This window comes from Xiphophorus couchianus, chromosome 2 (genome assembly GCF_001444195.1).
Source record: "Xiphophorus couchianus chromosome 2, X_couchianus-1.0, whole genome shotgun sequence".
NCBI classification, from domain to species: Eukaryota; Metazoa; Chordata; class Actinopteri; order Cyprinodontiformes; family Poeciliidae; genus Xiphophorus; species Xiphophorus couchianus.
In genome coordinates this window covers 16,702,486-16,729,329 of record NC_040229.1, presented here as the reverse complement: position 1 = coordinate 16,729,329, position 26,844 = coordinate 16,702,486, and the positions used below count along the sequence as shown (strand labels likewise).

General features: G+C 36.7%; 1 protein-coding gene across 5 annotated transcripts in view; it reads left to right on the top strand.

Moving 5' to 3' along the window:
- Positions 1–26,844, top strand: part of shank3a (SH3 and multiple ankyrin repeat domains 3a) — a 153,501-nt gene that overhangs the window by 66,458 nt on the left and 60,199 nt on the right. For all 5 annotated transcript variants that reach the window (XR_003598389.1, XM_028039669.1, XM_028039662.1 and 2 more), the window contains exons 7-12: positions 407–523; positions 6,613–6,690; positions 6,942–7,008; positions 9,122–9,351; positions 9,466–9,635; positions 18,409–18,590. Coding sequence is in view for 4 of the 5 variants with exons in the window: in XM_028039669.1 (XP_027895470.1) it covers positions 407–523; positions 6,613–6,690; positions 6,942–7,008; positions 9,122–9,351; positions 9,466–9,635; positions 18,409–18,590 (844 nt within the window). In the remaining variant the exon portion in view is untranslated. The remainder of the gene's footprint in view (positions 1–406; positions 524–6,612; positions 6,691–6,941; positions 7,009–9,121; positions 9,352–9,465; positions 9,636–18,408; positions 18,591–26,844) is intronic.

Genomic DNA, 26,844 nt, shown 5'->3' with positions numbered 1-26,844 from the left:
AAAAACTTAAAATTGAAAGACTGTTCTCATAATTCAGCTGTTTCAATATTGAAAAGGTTTGTGATTTACTGTATTCAACCACTTTTTAGATAACCAAAAAACCAGAATCAGTGTTCTATTTGACAGGGCAAATAGAAAATGTAGGCCACAGTAACATCTTGATTATGGCTAGTAGACAAAAGGAAATCCTGGTAATGGATGCTGGCTGCAGCCCAGCTCTCCAATGTTTAAGCCCTCTTTATCATTCTTATTTGTCCAAGTTCCTTATATTTTGTAGGAATTCCTTGTGGTTCCTTCATGTCATTCTGTAGAACACCTCATTTGTCATATGGATGTCCAAATGACGGAAATTATCTAATAAAAAACACTGAGCAAAAAGAATAAGTTTATTAATTTGTCATTTTAGGCGTGCCGCTACGGCCACGTGCAGCACTTGGAACATCTGCTGTTCTACGGAGCTGACATGAGTGCCCAGAATGCATCTGGAAACACTGCCCTACATGTGTGTGCTCTCTACAATCAGGTAACATTCATTCTGAAACAAGATAATATTTCTGTTTTTGACTTAAATTCTTCCTTAGAGAAGGCTGTGACATCTGTTCTTTGTACAGTGTGCACCCAGTGGCTCTTTTAGTGCCCACAGGGCAGCAACATGAAGACTGTATGAGCATGTTGTGCATTAAATGCTTAGACTTTGTTTCGTGTTTCAGTGTTGCAGTGTTGACTGAACTAAATAATTAAACATATTAAGTCTTTTCCCTTTTGGTTTTAGTTGCCTAAAATGAATCACATGGTAAATATTTAATGATGCACATGACCAGCAAATGAAAACCTTGTACAGATTATTTTGTAAACAGTGCAGAACGCTGCAGAGTTTAGTCAGTCCCGACTGTCAGGAGATATTTTCTTGCAATAACTTTTTTATTTATTTATTTTTATATTTAGTTTCAAATTCACTGTCAATTTGTGCTTCATGTAAACTGGATAACACATAATTGGCAAAATATTAAATTGTGCTGAAAAATTAAAAGTAAGACCACAATTTATTTATTAAATTAATCCTGATAATTATTTACTGTTTGCCTCATCACCTTGCTTTAGCTTTTTTAGTCTAATATACTTTTTTTGGAAAGTTTTTCACATTCTACATCACAGTTTCATCAGCTTAATGAAAAATATGAAAACGGATATTTTAGATTCGACTACAGATTACTAACTAGTATTTCTTTATATTACCTTCCTATGCAGTTCTGCTTGACTCTCATCTCCCTTCAGTTTTTTGTCTGAGTCTTTTGCCATTGAACTCAATTTCTCAGGATGAACTTCATCCTGGCCAATCAATGAACAGAGGGAGTTGCTAAAAATTATGACTTTGATTTTCTGCACTGTTGCAGAATTGTAGTCTGCTTATATTTGCAGTTTGGCAATGGCAACGGAAGAAGCAAGTCCACGATGGCAACGTTTCCAAATATTGAGCAATTAAAGTCGGAGCAGAAGAATGCTTAAGACATTTTATTGCTTTCGAAAATGTTGTTTGGCTTGGCACTTTTCTATTCGTAGACTTATGGTCTGTGGTTGGGCTATTCAAAAACACCCACAGGTTTGTTCTGAAATGACTCTTGCACTGTTGTTCACTTGCTGGTGAGTTAGGAAGTGACAGCTTTTTGCCTACAGCTGTTGTTTGTGGCAGGTGTGTCATAGGTTAGAAATTTAATACATCACCTTTTTAAAAACTATTTAATGCTGTTGTGATAACATAAATATACTCAGGACTTAACTTAAAGGTTTTTATCTGGAGATGAGAGTATAGAGTAGATTTATTCAAATTATCCAAATTGTCTGTTAATATTTTGAAGTGACTATATTCAAAAAATCTATTTATTTGACAGGTCAATAGATGCCTATTCAGTCCACAAAAGATTAAGTTTTCATGAAAGAGAAAGACATTTTTATTTGAATTTATGAATTTACAATTACAGCATAAACATTTATAATCTTTATGTTTCAAAAGAATGTAAACAGAACAACTTGTCATAAGATGCAATATATGATATTCTCTTTTGCTGTTTTTAAATGGTTAAAACAAACATCTGATTCTTAAGTAATGAATGTGATATTTCAACTTAAAAGGATTACTATAAATGAATCAACTAACATTTACTCTGACCAATAGAAGGAAGACATTTTTTAAAAGATTTTTGTTGCACTTTTCATGGCAATTTCTTCAGCTATCTTGGCATTAAGCTATTTATCTGTATTTTGTATCACATTTGACAGGTTTGGATGCAAATTGCGAGTTTCAGCCTTTAGAACGCTGTAGCTGTCTTGATTTCTAACACACACATGTGGTCTTGGTATAAACTAAGAGATTATTTGATGTTCTTCTAACATACATTTTGCTATAGTGTGCAAAAAAAATCAAGTTGTCTTACATAATTTAATATATGGCAAAGTAAAATGTTATACTTTGCTGTATTTTAACCATATTAAGGTCAAAAAGGGGAATAAGCTGCCACATACGACTTCAGTGTCTTGCTCAGAGATCTTAAATTACAGTAATCAAAAGTGAAGAAATAAGAGCTTTTTTCTGCAGTTCTTGCGAAGCCATTACAGCATCAAAAAGAGTGAGTGGAGAGTCTGAAATATGAATGAACATGCTCACTTTTGACTGATGCACAGTAAAACACTGTAGGAGGTGAAGGTTTGGAGAGGTCTGTTAATCCAGCATGCTCTTGTGAACATCATGGAGGTTCCTATAAAGAGTATGACTACTTACTGTTTGTTTTGAGTCTGCACAAAGTAAGGGACTGTAACTTGTCACTCTAAAAGATGCCTTTCTGCTGCTTCATTGGGAAAATGTGGTGCTCACTTCATGAACATTAAATGAGCCCTCTCGCTCACTTGAAAAACAGAGAGCTCATGTGAGAAAGGAACTGAAATATGTTAGTCTGCATGCGTGCGTGTGTGTGTTATGTGCTGCACAGCTAATTTCAGTTGTGATGAATGAACTGCTTCAGCTCAACTGGAACACCACAATCTCGGGAGTAGGGGGTAGTTGTGTGTGTGTGTGTTTGGTAAGCAGAGCATCAATAATTAATACTAACAGTTTGTAACACGTCCACGTGACTGAAGTTGTTCTGTGTTTATCATCTCAGTGAAGGAAGAGCCAGAGCTGAAGCATGTTTTCTTCATGTCATCAGAACATATTATAAATATGCTTCAATTTGTAGAAGAAACTGAGAAACATTAGTGAACACTTATTTTAAATAATGGACTTAGGAGAAAGGTTAACAAAGTAACAGCTCTGACTGGTTGCAGCATGCCTGTAAAAAATATCAGACAGACTGGATGACTGGCTTGAATTTTCAACTCCTTGTTCTACTTACTTTACATCCTGCATGTTAATGGACCGTATCATCGCTCTTGTCGGTCCTTGCTGATAAGAATGACATTTCAATCAGCTTACCACAGCTACTGTGCCAGTGTAGACTGGTACAGCAGCTGTGGTAAGCTGATTGATCTCACAAAGCGTGTATCATAGCAGGGTTCCAGCAGGCCTGAAGCAGGCTTGTCTTGGATGATTATCTACAATGACAGTAAGAAAGGGGATTGTAGGATCGATTGGAAAAGTAGTTGTCCAGTGGCAGGATCAATGGATCCATATGTAGAGAGAGGAGTGACTGTCAGCAAGAGGAAGAGATAAATGACTGTGAGAGACTGAATGAATGAAAAATAACTTTCAGTAGGAAATATTAGAATAAACTAGTTCAATCCATGCCCCTTCTGTGGCCACTGGCATCAACATAGAGGGCCTGGCAGATGTGTTGGTGAATGAGGACATGGCAGGAGTCTTTTGATTGGCAGAGAGATCCTTGAGACATGCTTGAAAAAAGTCTTTGAGACGACAGAACTGTGGTGAACAGCAAATCAGCATAAACAGACACAAGACACACGTTGGGCTGTCTGCAACAGTCAGACATGGAGTCATAAAGTACAATCCTATAATGAACTCTTTAGAGGAGGCAGCTTTTTGTAAGCTGTGACTGTACATTCACTTAAACATGCGAAAACTGCTTCATTGGTAAGGATTTAAGAAATCCTTATGTATAAAAACATGCCGAGCAACATCTGCTGCCTTTCATATACTAGATGTGACTGAAAAACAAAAGGTTAAAAGCTGTGCACTTGAATACATCGATTGGTGCCTAATTAAGTTTAATTTGTTGTTTTTGGTTATAATAAGGTCTGACTCTCAACATATGGTATGTTAATTTAGACGGGGCAAATGTACAATGTATCATCAAGCTAAATAAGAATAATAAAACCACCTGAAATTCCTAAATAAAATCCCCGTCCAGTGTTCAAAAGCTGGGACGATGTTCCTTGGCTGTCCGGGGAACGCCTTGGGATTTCCCCAGAGAAGCTGGTCCAAGTTGCTGGAGAGAGAGAAGTCTGTATCTCTTCTTAGGTTGCTGCCCTGGCAACTCAAACCTATTTAGCGGAAGATAAATACAACGTGTTGGAAGATGTTTTCTTTCAGGTTGAAGAAAGCCCAACATAAATTATTTAATTTTAGGTGGTAGAGTTATTAGGTGCAGTTAACTAGTATGATGTTACAGTTGCTCAGACCTTAGAGGTCTGAGCAACTGTGTGCAACGGTGTGCTCAACGGTGTGCAACGGTGTGCTGAGGTCTGAGCAATGACTTCATATACTTGGCTATATGAAAAGTATCAAACTTTTCATATAGCCAAAGCAGTCAATAAAGCCTGGTGTGTTAATTAGCTGTGTGTTCTCCCCTACAAACCCAAACCGCTGAGATTTATTGTGTAAACAAGTGAAATTCAAAAACAAACTTTACTATGTTAAAACATCTGAAACTGCTATTTAAAGCATGGGGAGTTGTTTTCATAACTTCAACTACTATAATTCACAAAATAACAAAAATCTCTATTTTCTCAGAAATTGGTGGTTTTTTATCATTTTTCTCCATTTCTGTTGTAGTGACTTTTTCCTGGTTTCCTCGTGGCAATATGATTTTCACTGTGATTTTACTGCAATCATCCTTCAAGCCGCTCATTTCCCTCCTTATGCTCTCTTTAATAGTGACAACTCAAGAAAAAAAACACCTGTTAGAGACTGAGAAAGAATTGAGACTGGGACAAAGATTTGTCTTCCAGCAGGACAGTGACACTGACATGCAGCCACAACTGCAGTGGAATAGTTTAGATGAATGACATTTCATATGATAAAATGGCCAAGTCAAAGTCCAGAACTAAATCCAAAATTTGGGACTTGAAAATTGAAGTTTTCAAGTTTCTTTATCCAATATAACATTCAGCAATTTGAAAAAAAGAAGACTTTGTAACCAATTCCAGATATGCAGAGCTTGTAGAGTTTGTCATTGTTTTGTATATTAAATTAGGTGGCAAATACAGATAATGTTTTTAAGATTTTATTTAAAAAAAAATCTATTATCTATTATATTTCCCTTTTTTTATTTCCACATTACAATTATGCACTACTTTGTTCATATGTACCAATATTTTTGTACAATTGTGCAATTATCTGCATATGTTTAAAAGCTCTAAACTCCATGGGGTATCTGTATTGGAAGTTGAATACTTTGTAAAGTCCAATTTTTTACATTGTTTTTTGTGTCTTATACTGGCACTGTGGTTCATTCAGGAAAGTAAGAGTTTGAGAAGGTATCAATATTGTACAAATGTTAGTGAGGTCACGTTCACTAAGATATCACTAAGTAAGTATCCTGTAAATCCTGTAAAGCACTTTGTATTGCCTTGTTGCTGAAAATCTGCTATATAAATAAAATAATCTTTACTTTTACCTTTACATATGTGAATTGTGTGTTACATTTCTTAAGTAGTTCAGAATGAATGACAAAATATCTGACTTACTTGTTAATTACTTTTGAATGAAAAGCAGAATAAATATGTTCACAGCTGCAGAAATGAGAAATGCTCCTCTGATGTAGTAACTTGTCAACAATGACTCAAGCAAATGAGTATTTCCTTTAATTTATCTTACGATTTCACAATCTGTTGTTTTATTTCCATCTATGTCACAAATTCATTCAGCTGTATAACTTTAGAAAGATACCATATTACTCTTCTTTACACCATCAGTTTTCTCAAAGTCATTTTTAAATGGTGCTCTAGGCTAGATTTCTTTTAGAGAAAATTCAAGAGGTTAACAGTAATGCTGCTCCAGGCAATAATAGTCACAATAACCGTCACAGTGTATGTCTCCGAATTATGATGCACTTCTTGGTGTCTGACTTTTCAAGACCATTACTCTGCTGGTTTTTGTAGTTGTAATTTTTTATTTTTTTTTAACTCTGTAGTCTCACTTCCATTGTGACCTGAGTAATGTATTTCAGTACTCTAATGGTTTAACATTGAGACAGACATATATTTAGTCTAATAAAGTTTGTAAACATTTTTGACGTATGCAGGGATACTTCTACAAATGGCTTTGGCAAACATGAAGTGAATTAATCCTTAAGTGTTATCTGATGTGATGCAAAAAATTCTATCTTTAATGTACAAACAGTGGTGATATTTCAACACATGAATCTCTCATTCCTCATTTAGGATAGCTGTGCACGTGTCTTGCTTTTCCGAGGAGCCAATAAAGAGATAAAGAACTACAATAGCCAGACTGCTTTTCAGGTATGTGTGGTGTCTAATAGTAGCTGCAAGTTTAATTTTAATTGTGTTAAATTACATAGATTTAATGTTTATAAAGTGTAGCTTTGTCTTAATACATTGAATTATTCATTTTATTAAAGACAAATGATGTGCAAATATTTTTTGTATGAGTGAAACATTTCCAGACTACAAAAACTGTTGAGTATGTGCTTAGATTTGTTTTCTGTCACTTAAACATTATCTCTGCTTTCCATGTTGTTTTCTTCCATTAGGTGGCTATTATAGCAGGAAACTTTGATCTCGCAGAAATCATTAAGGTCCACAAAGCATCAGATGTTGGTAAGTTGAGAATAGAAGTCACTTTACTAAAGTTGATTAAATATTCAGCTACACTCTTTATGCCAGTGTATTTATGTAACTGATAAGAGTTTAAAATACAGACTGAAGAATATAAAAAAGAAGAAGGATGTGTGAGGACACTGGACTCTTAAGTTAAGGAGTTAAGCAGTTTCTCTGTGAAATAACATACAGGAAAACTCTGCCATCTGGTGTGGACAACTTGTAATACCCCATTCCAAGACAAATTTCTCAAATTAGTTTTTCCTTTGTAAGCAACAATCCTAGTACATCTGTAATCGCATATAAATGCTAGATATTGTTGCTTACATATCCATCTTTGTCAACAAGTCAGGATTTTATTGTGGTTTTCATTCTAGGTGATTAAAATATAATATTTATGCTTATAAAAATCCCTATATCCTATATCCTATTTCATTTCATTTAGATTTCTTGTCTTTCACTCACTGATGTGAATTTATTATTTAACATACTTCCTAGTTTGAAATGTATGGATGACAACAATCTAATAATGTGCCATAAACTTTCTCACATATTGTCACATTGCAACCCCAAAAGATCAATATTTTATTGAGAATTTAAATGATTGGCCAACACAACACAGCACATAACTGTGAAGTGGAAGCAAAATGATGCATGTGTTTTTTTTAATAAATTAATATCAGAACAGTGTAGCATGCATTTGTATTTAGGGTTCATAAGTGCAGTGCAACCATTTGCCTGTAAAAGCTACCTAGTTAGTAAATAGAGCTCAGCTGTGTGGAATTTAATCTCAGTATAAATCCAGCACCAAACAGCTTGATGAAGACCAAGAAACACACTGTACAGATCAGGATAAAAGTTGTAGAGATCTTTGAAGCAGGGTTAGTTTATAAAAGATTATGGCAGGCTAAACAAAGCTCTGTTCAGTCTAAAAATAGAAAGACTTTTGGCCAATGTTTAACCTAACAAGACAGACTTGGCTTATTTTGGCAGGCCAGTTTAGGTGATTAATGCTAGACATCTAGCATTAATTACCTAAACTGACAAGCAAATTACAGCTTTAATTAGAGAACCAGCTGAGAGGCCCAGGGCAACTCTGGGGGAGCTGTTGAAATCCACACCTCAGGTAGAATCTTTTGTCTTCTATCTTTTAATTGGTGTCCACTCCACAAATCATACATGCAACAAAACTGCTGTTTGATTCAGAAGAGGTCTACTTTGCAATTTAACATGAGCAATATTGGTACACATCAATCCTATATGCAATATATTACATGTGGCAGAACACAGCACATTTCATTGAACTCATTGTCCCCACTGTGATAAATATGTCCCCACTGTGTCCCCACTTGTTCCATGAATGGTAGAACCATGATGGAACCACCAGCTCTATGCAAGTGGTCTGATGTTTATGGGAAAGTGAATAGACAATTGTGGAAGAACATATATTAGAGGGTGTAAAAGACTTGAGACGGGGGCAAAGGTTCATTTTCCTGCAGGTCAAATGAACCTCTGACGTTCTGTCAGAGTTACAATGGAATGGTTTATATCAAGTATGCCTGTGTAGGAATGGCCCATTGTAAGCTGTAAACCTATGTGGCACAAATTGAAATTAATGGTCATAAACTATATCCGTCCTGTACTTCTAAGCTTGGTCAATTTTGCAAAGAAGAATATACAGAATCGCTAGCCTCAAGGTACAGAGCGCTTTATTGAGATCCGGTGGTAATTGCTGGTTTTATAGGTACAGACTGAAGCAGTGAATGTTTATCACATGTTTCAGATTTTTATTTGTTACGTTTAGAACCTATATCATTTTCTTTCCACTTCACAATTGTATTCTACTTTGTGTTGGTTCATCACAAAAAATCACAAAAAAATACATAGAATTTTTTTTTAATATGACTAAATGTGTAATCTGTAAAGGGTATGAATACTTATTACTGTATATGTATCATCTCATTTCCAGATGTTTGTGAAAGAATTTAATACACTTACAATAAATTTTATTTAACTTTAAGGTTTAAAATAGTTATTGCCATCAAACAATCTATGTCTGTAGTCTGCGATAATATCTTCCTTTAGTCTACGGTTTCCCTCTTTTTGTTTCTAGTGCCTTTCAGGGAGACCCCCTCCTACACCAACCGTAGACGTGTTGTGGCTGGCACTCTCCCCTCACCACGTTCCTTGCTGCGGTCTGCAAGTGACAACAACCTTAATGGTGACCATGATCACATCCACCCTCCGCGCCCTCGAGAATCCCGCGGTCGCCCTGGTCACTCCCCTGTTCCCTCACTGCGCAGTCTCCCAGCTTTTGGGCAACAGCACAGCAGCCTTGGAGAAGTAAGACTATTATAAAAGGTTGTTAGAACCAACTGTAATGCCATTAAAGCAGACTGTTTGCATGGTTATTTACTCAATCACGTAGTGATGTTTTGTCCTTCTGCTTTATGTCAGGGTCGTCATGGAGAGATCCCTGACAGCAGTCTCCAGAGTACCGGCAGCTCCAGATCCTCCCATTCCCGCTCACCATCATTACATCACATGCATGAAGAGGACAGGCCGGTCCCCAGACGTTCCCACAGCCATGGCTACCCTCATGGACATGGTCCTCGTGGGAGACTCAGGTTTGTAACAATCTCTTCTGCCTGGTTTCACTTGTTATTTCTGGTTATACTCAACAAATACCAGCAAATGAAAACTGCCAATCTTTTTTCACCTCATCCTTGCCAGTCTTCTCACATATTCACTCTAACAGCTAATTTGTGACTTGACTTTTGATTATGTACCTACTTAGATTTTTAAGCCATGTCATTCTGGATAAAACATTACATGTTAAGAATCATGCAACCTTCATTTAATCATTAGTCATTTGCACATATAAAGATATTTTCTATTAAATGTGTTCTACAAAAGTCATACAAAAGTAAACATATTTTGGATTATTACCCAAAAGATGTATATAAATTGATATTGGCTTTACTGTAATAAACTGAACACAGGTTTTTAAAAGGTTTGCTGGTTATGCTTGGTATAACTTTTGAATGATCAATGCTTCTGGGTATTTGGGAATAATTATAGGCATGTTCATGTCATATATAAACAATGGCCAAGTTTGTTTATTATACTATGCTGAGATGTTGTTTTTCTTTTCAAAGGGATGAGAAAGAATATTCTTGGAGTTTGTGTTTTAAAGTTTTAATGTGTATAAAGGCCCAATTACAACAGTGTTTAATTAATGGTGCTTGCACAGGGCTGTACATGCTGATAGGAGCTAATAATGATCTCCCTTGTAACAAACTTTAATCTGTCAGCTTGTTTGGATCATTAGATAAATTTTGAGTTAGAGTGATTTATGTATTGGCTTCATTCTCAAATTGGAGCTATGAGTAATGATATAAGACATCCAGCCCAGTTCAAAAGGTCCTGTCAATTGAGGGCAGACTAAATCTAATTTGTTTGCATTTAACCAATAGATTAATTCAAACTAGATCACATTTCTGAGATAATTGGTTTATTACTTAAATAGGCTCTTAGGTTAAAAGAGCTCAACTACATGCAGTATATATTCAGTGTACATGTGAAATGGTCTGATGTCTGATTATTTTCATGTTTAGTTTCATTTTGGTATGTTTTATCAAATAAATTGTGTTTAATGAGGGCTTCAGCCTTCCATTTACATTAAGTTTAAAGTGAGTGCATAATTATTATTAGTAACTCATGAAGTCTTTTTCTTCTGGCGACTGATTTGCATAGAAAGTATTTAAAATATCTCCTAAAACATTTTAATATTATTCCCTGTGTAGAACACTGCTTGATGATTGTAATTCTCATTTTGTGCTGTAGACTACTCAACAACCTTTGTTCAAAATTCAGATTGTTGGCTTGCCTGTCCTTACTTTAAAATGTTTGTCTCTTAGTGGTCTAAAGTTATGTCGCAATGAATTTGATTATTTTCTACAATATCAGCGCTGCACAGGGTATTTAGTAACAGATATCGCGTTAATGTTTTTGTGGATATGTTTGTTCAGACCAAGGATGTTTGGGTGGAGTGAAAAGAAAACAAAAGACTAAGAGAATAGAAAGCAGGGTTAATACATCTGCTGAGTCCTGGAGTAAAAAGCCTCCTTTAAGCATGGAGCTGAGACCTTGTTCCAACCTTGGCACTATATATTAAAGTAAGGAGAATGTATATGGAGTCCTAAATGACCAGCTGGTCTCAATATGCAGAACCTGCATCCAAGTGAGAGTGATGGTGTCCTTGAATATTTTTTTTTTATGATATTCTCCCTCTCTCCTTTTCACTGTCTGACCTACTGTTTATGCCAGTGGTAATTCTAGCGGCATTATAGGTGCCAGGGGAGTGTGAAATTAGTTTGGCTGGTCAACAACAGACTCCTGTGAAACTCACCATCACTTCCTCCTCCCTATTTGTGTAACAGGCTTTTAGAGTTCTAAAACTTGACCTTATTTTGGTAGAAGGTTAATAAAAATTATTCAAAACAATTAAGAGAGAATGGATAAAACCAACTACTGTAGAGTTCATTAAAGCAGACAAACAAGAAATACAAATAAAATCACGTTAAGGTCTAGAAGTTTGGCCATAATAAGATCTTTATCTTACACAGTAGACAATAAAATTAGAAATACTGCCAGGTTTTGATGTGATGATGTACATTTTTATTAGAAAAAACATATTTGCTTTTGCCATAATATTTTCATTAGCCACTTAATGTCTTATCAATATGGCGTAGTAATTTATCTCCTAAGGAACACTGTTTCATTGTATTAACTTGAAACTACATATTGAGTTGCACACTTTGTGTCTTTCAATCAGGGTGAATCAGGGTGGAGGTTTTGAATACAGTTTAAAATGTGTTGTGCTATTGCTAACACAAGCACCCACTGAAAGCATAGTAAACATCATCTTCATCACTTTTATCCTAAATAAGTCAGTGGATAGTAGTAATTAAAATCTTTCTTATGTATATTACATATTGATATCTGATTGCCAAACTACTGAATTTTTTTAAGTGGGCATACAATGAAAAACAAGCTTTTTTAAGGATTTATCAGTGTTCTAGTAATAATTAATGAACATCACTGGTTGATATGATAACTCTTTTTGGATTATTTCTCATTGATGTTTTCAAATTAGCTCAAATTTGTTATCTCTTGTCTGTAACTGGAGTGGATTTGATCACAAAAAGTTCAAATTTTTAAAATAAAGTTTGAGTCATAAAGTCCATTCGTTTTGTGACAACTTTCCTGTTGGCATAAAGACAGCTTTATGTTGAGACAACCATGAAAATTGCAATGTTTAGACAACCCAGAATTATTATTCACTAACCACATTCTATTCAAAACTGGTTTAGGTTTTTGAAACATATGACGAAACATTTTCTGGAAAAAAGTTTAATCAGTAATTCTCTTGTCACATTCTCTTTCATGCAAGAACTGCCACTGCCATCTTCTCTTGCTATGTTCTGTTTTTTTGTTCTGTAGAGCATTGCTTTGACTTTCAAGATGTTAACCTTATCCCTGCAGTTTCTCCCACCCACTTATAATTTCCAAGAGTAATTTGATATCCATGGTACGTTTGATGTTCGTTTGGTTAGTCATATCCCTCCAGGTCATGAGTTCCATCATACTTAAAGGTCAACCATAAGCCTTCTGAGTTTTCAGTGTACCTCGGGGTCTTGTATTGTTTTATAACTTTTACTCTATTCTTTCTTCCATTATTATTTCCCTTCATTCTGTCCCTGAAGAGAAGACTAAGTGACTCATGGGAATAAAAGTCTTTCCACTCACAGGTTTTCAGTGAGTTGTCAGAGGTCATATTTTAAACAAGTTCCTATTACGTTCTCAGTGTCATTTTCAACTATTTATTCAAAGGTGCTGATGGACTTTGTAGGAAGCATTCAAGGTGAAAAAGAACAAAAAAATTCTTGTTTCAGCAATCTTTATAAAATATGAGCAGTGGTCTGGAGGTTTTAAAACAATGAGGCTATTATCTACATATTTAAAAATGGCAGAAATGTTCATGTTTCAGTCAATAAGTAAAGCTTCTCAGTAAGAGCTAAGTGGTGTTTGCCTAGCCAAACTCAATCTTTCTTAACAAGCTAAGACGCGGTTTTACTGTTGTGAATTGTAGATTTGCTGGGCATAACCTTAAATGTTCTTCCCATGTGCAAAGTCCACAATCTTCATTCTCCTTAATAGCCATAGACACTCCCATGTTAAGGAAGAAAGAATGAAAGGACATGGATTCATTCATGTGCAGCAAGCCAAGGGCAGAGTGAGGATCATTAGAATGCAAAGTGTTATGCTGATTAGCACTGCAGATCTCACCTTAGAGAGGTGGGCTATTTGAGGAAAAACCCATTTACCTGCTAGGGCAAGACAGTCATGCATAAAAATGCATCACCGAAGCAGCTTAATTTGATAGCATCTGGGTAAATGGCATTAAATGACATTTTGAGGTGTTTCTTCAGATTTATGTCAACACTTTATAAAATAAACCCAACCTTAGGCAGCTGAACCCATTGCTAAGCTGTTCAGAAGATAACATATGATTAACTGGGTTTATTAATTGTGATTAGAGGTATAATACAAAACAGAAACAGCTACTTTTATATATTTTTATTGTTTTCAACCTAAGCCTCCGTCGCACAAATTAGATTAAAGTTTATACTCCAGTCTCTTGTTGGAAAACCAACTATGAAAAGTGTTATTTTAAAATACACTGAATTTCAGTTCAATTCAAATACAACAGTATTTGTTGTAAAATAACACACCCAGTTCAATTAAAATACATTTCAGCATGCATTTTCATTGATCAGTTCATTTTAAATTTCATTACTACTAAATTGCAATTCAATCAAATGCAGTCTGATTGCAGCGATCTGTCATCGCAAACAACAAAGCAAACTATTGAGATCAATTTGAAGCTCAGAATAACAGTAGATATGAATAGCAGAGGAGAAAGTTTGAATGAAAACAAATGAGACTCTAATATCCATCGGAAATATTTATTTTCCATATTTAATGTTCACCAGCCACAAACTCTATGTTGAATGATAATAATAGAAAGCTCATCCAATTGGTTAGGACAACAGTTTTCAGAGATTGTGTTAAATTGAACTCAAGTAGACAGTATATTTGCATATAGTGTAATAATGAAATCAGACTGAAGATATAACCTCACTTGGATAAATGTTATGATAATCAAGTTATCCAAATGTGAGAGAGATTCTGTGAGGTACACTGGTATACTTCAAAGCGAGGTGACAAATGTGATTGAATTTGTGTGACAGAGCATGTTTGTTACTGCCTCAACAATTTTTGCATCTCTCACATACTGTACCTCTGATTTCAAAAGACATTACCTCACACAGCCTCTGGTTTTAAAGAGAAAGGTGAGCAATTCCCTCCACATCCAAGATGTCTTGATGAAATTACTCAAAGAATAATGTCCTGGCTGGCATTCATCCAGCTGTGAAGTTGAAATAGATGAAAATCTTTCTGACAAGCTTTTGAATTGATATCTTTGCCAAAATAAAGGTGGCTGTGTACCTAAAACTACAGCTATAATTGTTTTTGTAAAGGTGAGGATGATAAAGTGTCTGCATAGCGCAGCCTCATCTTCCTTCTGCAACCCTCTTAAAGCTTGATAAGTGTGCTGCTGTTGTTCTAAGCTGTGACTCAGACATTAATATGCTGGAGCCACCATAGGTCGTCAGATTCTATAGCAATTGGAAAACCATCAGCAAATGGTTGTTTCGATGTTGGGTGTTTTGGGGGAGGTGTTGGGTTGAGGGGGTGAAAGGAAGAGTTGAGTAAGGAAAAAGGAAATAAATAAGTCTATAAATAAGAAACAATGAAGACAATAAGACAAGGAGAAAATATGAGACAGAAATCATTAATTAAAATTAAGGCAACAAATAGAAATAGACAGAAAAAAGGCTATTGCACATGTAGTGTAACCAGACCTATGTTTCTGCTATACGGATGAAGTGCCAAAACAAATATCTTGATGTTTTCAAAATTTTCTTACATCATGATCATAAACTTCATTGGGATTTTATGTGATATAACAATACAAAGCAACACTTTGTTATGAAGTGAGAGGAAAAGGAGATATTTTTCAAAGTCACTTACAGTATATGAGCTCTTTTGATCCGATACCGCTATGGATCCTCTCGCCTTTGTCTGTAGCAGTAGAAAGAGTGCGACAAGTCAACAGCCACCCTTACTTACTAGGTTACAACATCCACCAGAACGATACTGGTGAAAAGAAAACACACCAGGATCACTAATATGAGTGGATTTTCACATGAAGTGAGTTTCAGAACTTTATCAGTTTTAGAACACGATTGCGATACATACCATGCCACCGCCACACAGAGCTGTGCTTGCCTACCCGGCCCTGTGCTTCTCTGCTGCGGGTGCACTGAGTACACCATGACAGTGACCAGGCAGGTGAGCAGTTGCTGTTCTGGAAAACTATATCTAGTAGCTATAACACCTAAAGTAAAAAATATATATGTTGGGCTCTCATTAGGCTGAAAGAAAACATTGTCTGTCATGTGGAATATAGGCATGGTGTAAATCCAGCTTCACACATGACTCCATGACAAAGGCTCACAAGACACAAGACAGAAACTCACAACCTTATTGGAAAATGGGACACACGTTGAAGATTTCCAAAAATAGATATTTCTAACTAGATAAGCCAGACAAAAAGTTTGATTTTTTTCTGCACTTCTTCCCAGTCATAAATGTTGCTAGTCAATGTTGGGAGTGTGACTGTATTGCTAAGTAATGTACATGTTAACAACCCAAGGAAGCTCTTCATCTGAAGAAGAAATGAAAATTAGAAAAATTTGAATCACCACCTTTAGAATCTGTAAATAACTAAAACTTTCCAATCTGGTTTATGCACAATAACATAGAAACCTTAAAATATCCAAATATCCCTTCATAATAGCAGATTGTGGGATAATAAAGGGCTGATAAGATGTATTTTCCAGGTACATAGTTCAGTTGATTGGACAAACAAGTAAATATGTTTCAAAAATAACTTAAAGGAAATTTGATGTCTTGAAATGGGCTTTTGTCTCTAAAAAGCTCCCCCTTCATCATGTCATCACAACAGTGCTCCTCCATGATACTGTCTATAATCTTTCTCAGGAGCATTGGACTGAGAAGTAGTTTGTATAAGTTCAGCAGATGGACAATTTCACAAGGTGTTTTCTTATTTCTGCTGTCTCTAGTCTGGAGGAGCTTGGGACTGCAGCTCCAAGGAAGAGTTTATTCTTCCTAATGTTCCAGTCAAAAACGTAGACTCAAATTCAATCAGGACTGTGGTAAAACTTGAAAATTCATGTTCATACTCTCCATCCAATTTGACTCATCCTGAGTTGCTTTCCAAAGAGATACGAAATGAAATGACATCAGACTTATATAGCAGTTTTCAGGCACTTTGAAACCAGTCATTCACAAACTGAATGGAGGCTACTAGCTTGTAGCCACAAGTGCCCTGGGGCAGTCAGATATGGAGCAAGATTTCAGTGTGTAGATCTGTGGTAGAGACCTACAACAAAAGATTTCACAAAAAAGAGCTGTAATGAAGCTCTTTTTGTAATTACAGCTCTTGCCTTTCCTTGTATTGAAAGGGAAGTTTAATTATTGATTTATGCCACTTAAATACATATCCATGCCACACCTTTTTTTTTTTTTTTACTTTTTTGTTACAAAAGCTTTGGAAATTATTATTTAATCTTTACTTTACAATTGTGCACTACTTTGTTTTGGTCTATACCACCAAAATCTGAACTAAATAAACTGAAGCTCGTGGTTGTAACCTGATTATATGTGAGAAAGAGAAGAACTGTAAATATCAATGCTAATTGTGTCAGTATTTCATTTCAAAGAATAATAAAGCGACTTTTTGTACTGAATGAGCAGTTAACACACACAAGATCAAGTTAAGACATAAAAAACTGATTTTTTCTAAATATATTTGTGATTGCACATTATAATTGTTTTTCTCCTAAATAAAAAAGAAGATGCTTGTGAGAAAGCTTTGGCAGCACAAGCAGCGGAATGATGCTGAATGCAACTTACACAGCCACAGAGGTGATGATGAATGAAGACTAGGCGGAGCTCTGCTGCTGTATTAGAATTCATTGCTTGAGAGAGAGGCAGGAAAAGGAGAGAATGGAGATGCGGTGTGAAGAAATGTGGAGGAGAAGGATGAAAGCAGGTGAAATGGAAGTGAGAGAGAAAGAGAGAGAGACAGAGGGGATTCAAGGCAAAGAGGCAATGAGTCAGGAGCGACAATTAAACCAAATGGGCTGGAGCTTTTGCCTCCCCCCACCTGCCACCCCTCTGCACACAAGTGCACACCCCGACAGACACACACACATATACTTACGCAGCCTGCCTCAGGGAGCTATGGCGCATGCACACTCTCGGCAGACAGGCAGAAGGAGATCACTTGTGCTCTGGGACTGGTGTGTGTCAGCGATGTGTTAGCGACATACTGGCAGTGGCGTATGCCATGCCAGTGAAGGTGCAATGCTAGCCGGAGCGGAGGGGGCTGTGTGTGTTTGTGCCTGGGTGCACAGCTAGAATGCACATAGAGGGCTTGTGGCGTGAGAGTGTGAGCGAGCCGTCAAAACGGAGGAGAGGCACTGAGCACAGCAGCAGCAGCAGCAGCATTGCTGGCGTGTGTGTGAGTGTGTGTGAACGCATGTGTGAGGGGTGGAGGGGAGAGGAGAGGCAGACACGGAGGGACTCCGGGGAGAGGGAGCGGGAGTTGGGGAGCAGACCTAACCTTTCTCCTCCACAGCAGGAAAACCAGGACCCAAGGACAAGGGAGGATCTGTAGTCCAGCTCGGAGCATCTGGAGTACAGGGGATACGGGAGATTTCTGTTTGTCTTTTGAAGGGACTTCTGATGGAATCCAAACTCAGGATGTGTCTAACTAAAGGGGGCTGCCAGTCGGACCTGATAAATCCACACAGGAAAGGAAACAGGGCTATTCCTTTTACTGGTACATTTTTCTTCTCCTACCTCGAATAGGATGCAAGAGAGAGGGGACACCTAAGAGGGAGAGGGTAAAAGAGAGCAAGAATATTGTCTTTGCTACTGAAGAAGAAACAGGGGGAGGACAAGAGTGTCTTGGAGGAAAATACTATCCTCTCATGACTCTCCTGTGGAACACTGACTGTTGATTGGCAGGTACTTAGGCATGCCTATGAATCCCTCCCTGGGAACATTAACAACCAGGGGGTGTCACCAGGTCGCTGTCCCACTGACGACCATGTCAGTGACAACCGGCTTCAGTTACCAGCTCCCTGGAATCACCACAGTAACATATGTGTTTGTTTACAGCCCTGGCTCAGTGCAGCGAGACCCAAGCCCACCTCATCACACACCTCCTGCACTGACAGGCCCTCGTGGGCCCAAACGGAAACTCTACAGTGCTGTCCCAGGACGTACCTTCATTGTGGTCAAGCCCTACACCCCACAAGGGGAAGGAGAGATCCAGCTCAACCGTGGAGAACGGGTCAAAGGTGAGTTGTCTTTTCAGATTTGTTTTTCAAATGTATGTGCTATTTTATCTGCCTTAATTGATTCATTATTAGTATTATGACCACAATATATACTGATGTACATTTATGTCTGCTGGTTGTCGTACAAAAGTATGTGACAAAATATGGCTTACATAAGTGTATGATGATTTACAGAACTTTAAAAAAAACTTACCTTGTTCTCTCATATCATTGCTTCACTTTCAGCCTTAAAGTCATTTCAATAATTTTTGAGCTTAACATTTGTGAATAACCATTTCATCAACTTTTTTTGAATGTGGTGATTTCTGCTATTAGCAATGATTTTTCTTTCATGGGTTTGTGTGTGTGCTTTTGTCTCCATTCATGCTTCACTCCAGACTTTGACTGTAATGACGTAGAAGGTAAACTCCATAATGTGCTCCCCACCCAAAATGCCCCCAACAAACCTAAGTGTGTTAACCCCACACCCACAATGAAAGCAATTAGATCTTGGCCTTGTTTGAATTCACTTGAGAAATTTGTACACTCCCACAACAAATCTTTGATCACTGCAAGGAGAGCGTGCAAATTCAAACAGGTCCCGTGTGCTTTTGGATGTTGGTGTGCATACATATGATGTGTTTTTCCACCTTTGGGAGAGTGCTTCCTCTGTGTGTACACAACAGATTTTCTGCTTGCTCTTGCCTCTTATCACCTGTCCACAGACACCCAATTCTAGATTGACCCCACACCCCCACACCCAACATCCTGTCACTTCACATGCATCACCATGGATCAGACCCACATTAGCTTAATGGAAACATTTCCCTCATGTCCTTAGAAGGTCCAGAAAGAGTCGGATGGCACTCATACTGAGACCTCTTCTGTTCCTTTCAAATCTACAGAGGGACAGGAAGTTACAGCTTAAGGGTCAATTTGAAATGTCTGTTTAAGCTTTGGGTGAGACACATAATCACTTACTTCCTGCTTCTCCTAATCTACAAAGAAATTATAAGCATGCCTTCTTCATTTAATCTTTAGTTACTTTTTATGTAAATCTATATTATTATGGAAAACATTGAACAATCTGAATTATAGCCGAGCAGCCTTGAAATGTGATGTATACTGAAGTTGACATAATAGTTATTGCAGTTGTGATGACTCAACAGCAGTGTAGTATACCTCCAACTGTTGAATGGATCGACTGTCACCAGCTTTTATGCTGGTGCCACTGGATCCATAACCCTGCTATTAATGTGAAGACCCAGTGTTTTGTAGTTCTCTCATGTTGACACATACAGGAAACAAGCTTACAGCATCATGGCAGCCAACACCATGGCACTGCCAAGAAAACCATCTGGTCCTGTTATGCAATACTGACCATCACTATATTGTGATATCTATCTATCTATCTATCTATCTATCTATCTATCTATCTGTCTGTCTGTCTGTCTGTCTGTCTGTCTGTCTGTCTGTCTGTCTGTCTGTCTGTCTGTCTGTCATCCCTCCTCTTTCTTGACTCTCTTTCTTTATAGTGCTAGAGAAGTAAATCTTGAATTTTAAATGAGTGAACTTTCCGTGTAGTACTACTGTACATTTAGTATAAAACACGATCAATTTCAGAAAATCAAAACTGACAACCCCCAGGGAAAAATGTGCAAAGTGGAAGTGCAATGAATGACAAGAAGCCATTAAGGAGAGACAAGCCCTGGAATGACATGTGCCATTGACAGTTTCAATAGGTTGCTGACATTAAGAAGGCCTACAAGAAGCTATAAAGTCTGATGTGATAGACAGTTACCAAGGTCCCAGTCATGATAGCATAACAGCAATACAGGGTGTAATGGATAAAACCACATCTTATCTTTTATGCAATAATATGAACTAAATAGCAGTGTTCAATAGGTATGGTGTGCATCACATGTCATAATCGTGCAGGTGTTTATTTAATTTAACTAGAAAGGTTGCATTAAGATAAAATATGGCAAAATATTTATGTAGAAAATACTATATAGTAATGATCACTAAAGCACAAAACAAATGCTGAAAAACACAAGTAAAATAATTAACACTGCTTTGCTACAGTTGTTTCAAGAAGTTGATTTTTAAATGAAGAAGTAATGAATCAAAATTACCTGGAGGTTAATAAAAATAAATAAAAAGTCAACGAGACAAGGGGTGTTTCCAAGAGATGAACCAATTAATCTTACTGGTTGAGAACCAATAATTTTCAACCAATAAGATGAAAATTATTGGTGCTTTTAATAGTACTTTTTGCTCCGTTAACTAAAATATTTTCCCTGTCCACAGAGATTCTGAAAATGACCTAATAAGTAGATTTTTAGCCCCATCCCAAGAACCCCCAAAGAGCAAAGTGTATAGCACTAATCTCTGATTTTCCTGTGTTCTGTATAACTCCTTTAATCACCAGTTTTACTAGAGGACCATGTCTACGATGAGATCAGACTGGGTAAATCTGATTAAATGATATTCCTGTGTGTGGATGTTTTGATGGAGATGATCCATTTATACATATATCAGTAAATACCTAACTACGATGCAGTGCATAAAAAGTTTTAACAATTTGAATTTGGATTTTTTTTGTCTTCAGGTCCAACATAATAGATATAATAGACTTAATAGATATTCTTGCAAATGGCTGTAATAAGTACATATACAAAATGCATTGATGATATTCCTTATATTTACATTTCAGTATAACTGACAATTCCTCTTTAAGACAAAGTTTTTCTGATACTCCTGCATATTTAAAAATGTCAAAAATATGTTGATATTTTTGACAAAGTATCCTCAGAGCTACTGACAAATATTTTCCAGAATATTGTTAGAAAGTTTTTACTTTTATGAGGATTGTTTGCATAGGAACCTGGTCATTTCAGATAAAATAGAGATACAGTATGTATACAGTTTGTATGTCATTGTCATTTACAGTGTAAAGATTTGTTGAAACATTACTTTCACCTATAGTTAGTGCACTTTAAAGTGAAAGACTGCGTAACAGTCTTTCACTTTACACCAGTTCATGTACAGAATATTGTTTGCTTTTGAGGGAGAATGATTCATTGGCAGTAGTCATAGAGACACTATATTAGTTGTGTTATATACACAGTAATTTTGTTTTATACATTCATTTGTTCTTTTTTTTATATTTACTTATAGTAAAAAGTGGCTGTCTGGACTCTGATGGTTAGTAGAGTAGATCTACTGTATGTCCTCTTGTTTGAATCGTGTGTGTTGGATCACTATAATTTTACATAATAGTAGAATAATGTAGCAATATATCTCACTTAAATGTCAGCCTTTAATATTTCAGATGATACTGATAATGGTGATGATAGTGATAATGATTAGTATTAGTGGTAGTAGTATTTTACCTTATATAATATATAAGCTAATATAAGATAAGCTTATATAAGATAAGTTGGTTTTGCTCTCTGCCAGTTTTTCATTGAATCTGGTGGGAATGCATCGGAGCATTAAAAATCTCGAAAAGAAAACACTTCCTCTATATTTATTTTTTCCTACTGGCAGGGAGCAATCACCAACTGCAATCACCAACTTGTCTAAAATTTATTGTTTGTCCTGATGAAATTCTCTCTAGAAGACAGAGGTGTATGTTATAATGTGGCTGTAATATTCAGAACAATGTGATTTAAGGTAAAATACTATAGCTCAGTGGTCCCCAACCTTTTTATTACTGCGAACCGGTCAAGACTCGGGAATTTTGCTGTGGATACCGTGAACCGTGGACCCGTGAGATAATGCTTGTGCATGTTGGCGTTTTCGCTAAAGCCTTTTTTTTTTTTTGCCTCATATCAGATGTCTTTTCAAAGACATCTGATCTGTTTCTCACTCATTTTTCTGTTTGTGGGCTCAATGTTGGCGCGCAAGACGTAAACGAGAGAATTCGGTTTAAGGATTTTCAAAATAAAAGATCTTCCAGACTCAAATAATACATAAAACGGAAATATTTAATTATTTCTTGCACGGCCCGATATGTACCAATATGTCCACAGACCGGTACTGGTCTGCGGCCCGGGGGTTGGGGGTCACTGTTATAGCTAGTTTAACCACAATTATAGCTTTAGCATTGTAGTGTTACTCTGCTCTGCGTGCTTGCTTTTATCAAGTATGTATTAATTAATTTACATGCCCTATAGCTGACGCCTCATGCATTGAAGACGTTGATGATTACACTGACTTTACCGATAACCATGAAGGTAACTTTGACGTTTTTCTTTTGTTTTCTTATGGCTGAAAAAGTTGAAAATGAATTATGACCACTATTACAACCTGTGGTTTTTTTCAGTTAAGTCTTAAAATTATATCTTGTAACATAAATTAGAATCTTTTACTCAGGTTTGTCAGTTTTTTGGGTTGTCAAATTACAGTATGATTGAGGTAAAACAAAGTTTACTATAACCAAAAATAGCCCAGAAAGTTTTCAAAAGCTATTTATAAGATATAAATGTGTGGATAAATCGAAATTTTAGAGTCTGGAGCTATGTTTCATCAGCTCCTTGCTCAGATTTAAGAATTGTTCCCAGCTTAGTCATCAACCTGTTACTATCCATCGACTTCTCTTTTGTCACCATTGGTGTCTCTAGTTTTGGCTAGATAAACAGTCCTGCTGTCCACTATTTAAAAGGCCCATCAACATCCAGCTCTCCAAGCAGCCTGCTAGTCATATAAATTGAGCAGTTGGTAGTTCAGCACTTCATGACAACCACCAGACCACAAAACTAGCATGCATTTGTTTTCATTCTCTGTACTTAATCTGACATCTGATGTTTCCAATACAGCATTGGTCATACGGAGTGTGTATTGTGGGTTTGTGGTTTAGGATTCCTTTTGGGGCACTCCATTTGTAGGACTCCAAGGTCCATCACTAAACCTCCTTACATCCTCCATTTGTGCTCCTTATCTTACTCACTTCAGTGTTTGTTACCTCTTTCCCTTCACTGATGTAATCTGATCTCATCATCCGGTTGGACATCTCTTGAAAGGCCACTTACCATCTCCATGGTAACAGGTGGTAACCAGGTCAAGCTCTTTTTACACTTGTGCGCACAGAAGCATCTTCACACTTCAACACACACATACACACATAGAGTTTCACTAATATATACATAGCCATATACATTTATGGAAACTCATAATTCAAGCAAACACAAAAAATGATATTTAAAGGTACAGAAATGTGTGTAAACATCCTGTGTCCCACTCTCCTCATTTCCCACTAAAGGCAATAAGTGCAAGTTTGGGACATTCTTCACCTCAACAAGGTGACACATTTGAGAGCATGCTTCCGTAACAGTGTATTACATCTAGTGTGCACCCCCGCACGCCAACACACACACACACGCCAGAACGCATACCCCCTCCAAACGCCATTATAAATCTTGCAGGCAGCCATGAAAATGAAACCAGTGCAAGTAATGGTGAGATTAGACATTCACAAACATGATTAATGGGGTTTGGCCGTACCCTGTGTGTGCAGAATATTAACACTGCCATGTGTAACGGAGGACACCTAGACCAGCTAAAGAAACAAAAAACACCCAAATGCCCACTTGTGGCTTCCATTGGGTGGTTTCAAGTTCTACCTTTGCATGGGTTATGGAAGCACCTAATGTGATCTTAACAGAAAGTAGGTCATGCATTAACTTTAGCAGACATTCTGCACACTGCTACATCAACTGGAAAATCACTGTTAAACCTTTTATTCAAAGAACATTCCCCGTTTTATTTCAAAAACTTTAAAAGTTATTGAATCATATTTTTACATTGGTTTTAAATAGGTTTTGGACTAAATCAATAGCCTCTATGCAAATGATAAAGTTCACAGAGTTTGTCTCTTATTTATAGTACAAATTGCTATTGTTAATACTGAATGCAAAGGCATTTTGCAGTTACCAAGCAACAGGTTCTCAGTGTATTTTGCAGCTTTGACATGTAATTTGAACAAATTTTGCTTTTGGTGAATTTAGGAAAAAGTCTATTTAATTCTACAGGACATTTGGTGCCTGATTTCTGTCTCAATTTTACTTTTTTTGTGCATCAGTTTAGGTAAAACTATTCAATCAAAGCGTTGGAGACTAAATTTAATGTTTAGTTTCCCCACAGTGAGACTGAGACGAATTAATTGTACTTTATCTCTATGTGGCAGTGGCATGAGAAGCATTTGGTGTGTTCCAGTGTTTTTGTTAATGCGCAAGAAGTAACATCCCTCCATTGTTGTTTGCATCAGGAAGTGTGTGTGCACGTGTCTGCATGTGTGACTGGCTTTGCATAACATGAAACAAATAATTGCTTCCCACAAGTTAGATAAACTGCAGCCTTTAAGTATTCAACAACCAGCTGTCTGAATATCTGAGGCCCACTTAGAAGAAGTGCTGCTCTGCCTTATTTTTTTTCTTCATTTAAAGCCCTCTGTTATTTTAGTAAAAGCATGCTTTTCTACCTGCAGTTTACTCAAACATATTTTTTTTACTGGCTGTCATTAATGAAAAGGATATATAAAGATATACAGTATGTTGACTTACTTACAGATTTGGTACTAGGATGGGCAGTAAGATATTTTTTATATTAAAATATCAATTACCATTTTATTCCCTAAATCAATATATAGTTTTTAAAGAAAATAAAAATACACCAGGCAATAATAATAATAATAATAATAATAATAATAATAATAATAATAATTTAGGGCAAAAAGGGTCTCTAACCATATTTTAATCTGTTTGTATTTTGTATTTTGGTAATTTAGCTGTTAATGTGAAGGTTTGCCATATTGGCGATTTGCTGTGAGACATACTGTAGACCATTGTATTATTGGTTTGGTTACAAGTCTGAGTATAATCTGACCCTTGGATACAACGTTGGAACTCTATTAAATAAGACAAGCTTGTAACCAGCTAAACAGACAAACCAATTCAGTATGAAGAGACCAAACATAAATGTAATACAAGAAGTATTATCATGTTATAACAATAATATAATAATACAATTTTATTAGTACTATCATCTTATTGTAAACATCATAGGATAAGATGTGTACTTATTGTAACCTAGACAGGAAAGGCTTCTCTTTCTTAGGGACCTGTTCCTGCTCCAGACTGACCAGGGACAGGTCACTATCGCACATCAGCTTTGCTGGAATTAGAAACACAAGAAATTTCAAAATACATAAAATCATTCTATGCCCTGAGGTTTGGGATGAGTCAGCAAAGGTTTCCTCTGGTATGCCACCATATGAAGAACTTAGAACATGCCTTTTCAGAATAAACAGTGACTCATAGTTCATTAACAAGACTTACCAAAAACACTGTTATATAAAGAGTACACATTATATCTTAATGTACCATGTTTAAACATCTAAATGCTAAAAAAATGTCAACCACTAATATATTTATTCTCATAAAATTATTTATGTGTTATAATATGTTAATGTCAGTCTGTGAAACGGTTTCTCTCATTAGTCATGAGACTAATGAGAGAAACCTTTGTCCACTATCAACAACACACTTGTGTGTTGTTGATAGTGGACAGGGTCACATGCTCTAGGCAAGGACGTTACTGTCCAATCAGAGTAGCAGCAGGGTGCAAAGTCCTGCCCATGCACCTACCTGCTCCATGCTGACCACACCACCTGTCCTCTCCTTACACTTTTACTTTTTGACACGTTTTTCCAGCTTACTTGTTTTCCAAACGTTCCCATATGGTGTGCCCTGCTTGACAGGATTATCCCACATTTAGCCTCTTACTGAAATTAAAAGATCCACTTGCAGTGCATACATCTAACTTAGTGAGATGTAGCCTCACACAAAATGGTAATTAGAAGCAGAGCAGAAACAGCAGTCGCAGAGTTAATCAGTGTATGAATAAACATGAACAGGATTGCTGTGGCATAAACAGCAGCTATTGACTGATGGAAATGCATATTCAACAGCAACACTGATATGCTTTTTGCTAACAACCTCTCTATCATGTACAACGTGATTCACAGTTTGACCTGGACCGACTCCTTGTCTGCCATGTGCAGTGAGACTTGTGGCCCCTGTGAGTGGTTCGAAAAGCTGTACAGAAAGGCCATGGTCTTACCTGGTGGTGTCAGATGGAGTAGCTTTCAGCAAATTTGAAAAGCCCTGTGTCCTGACCTCTTTTTTGCAGAGCATGTTATCCACAGTTTCCCTGATATTTAAATAAATGAAACCACGCTTCATTTTATATAAATATAAAAAAATACTGACAG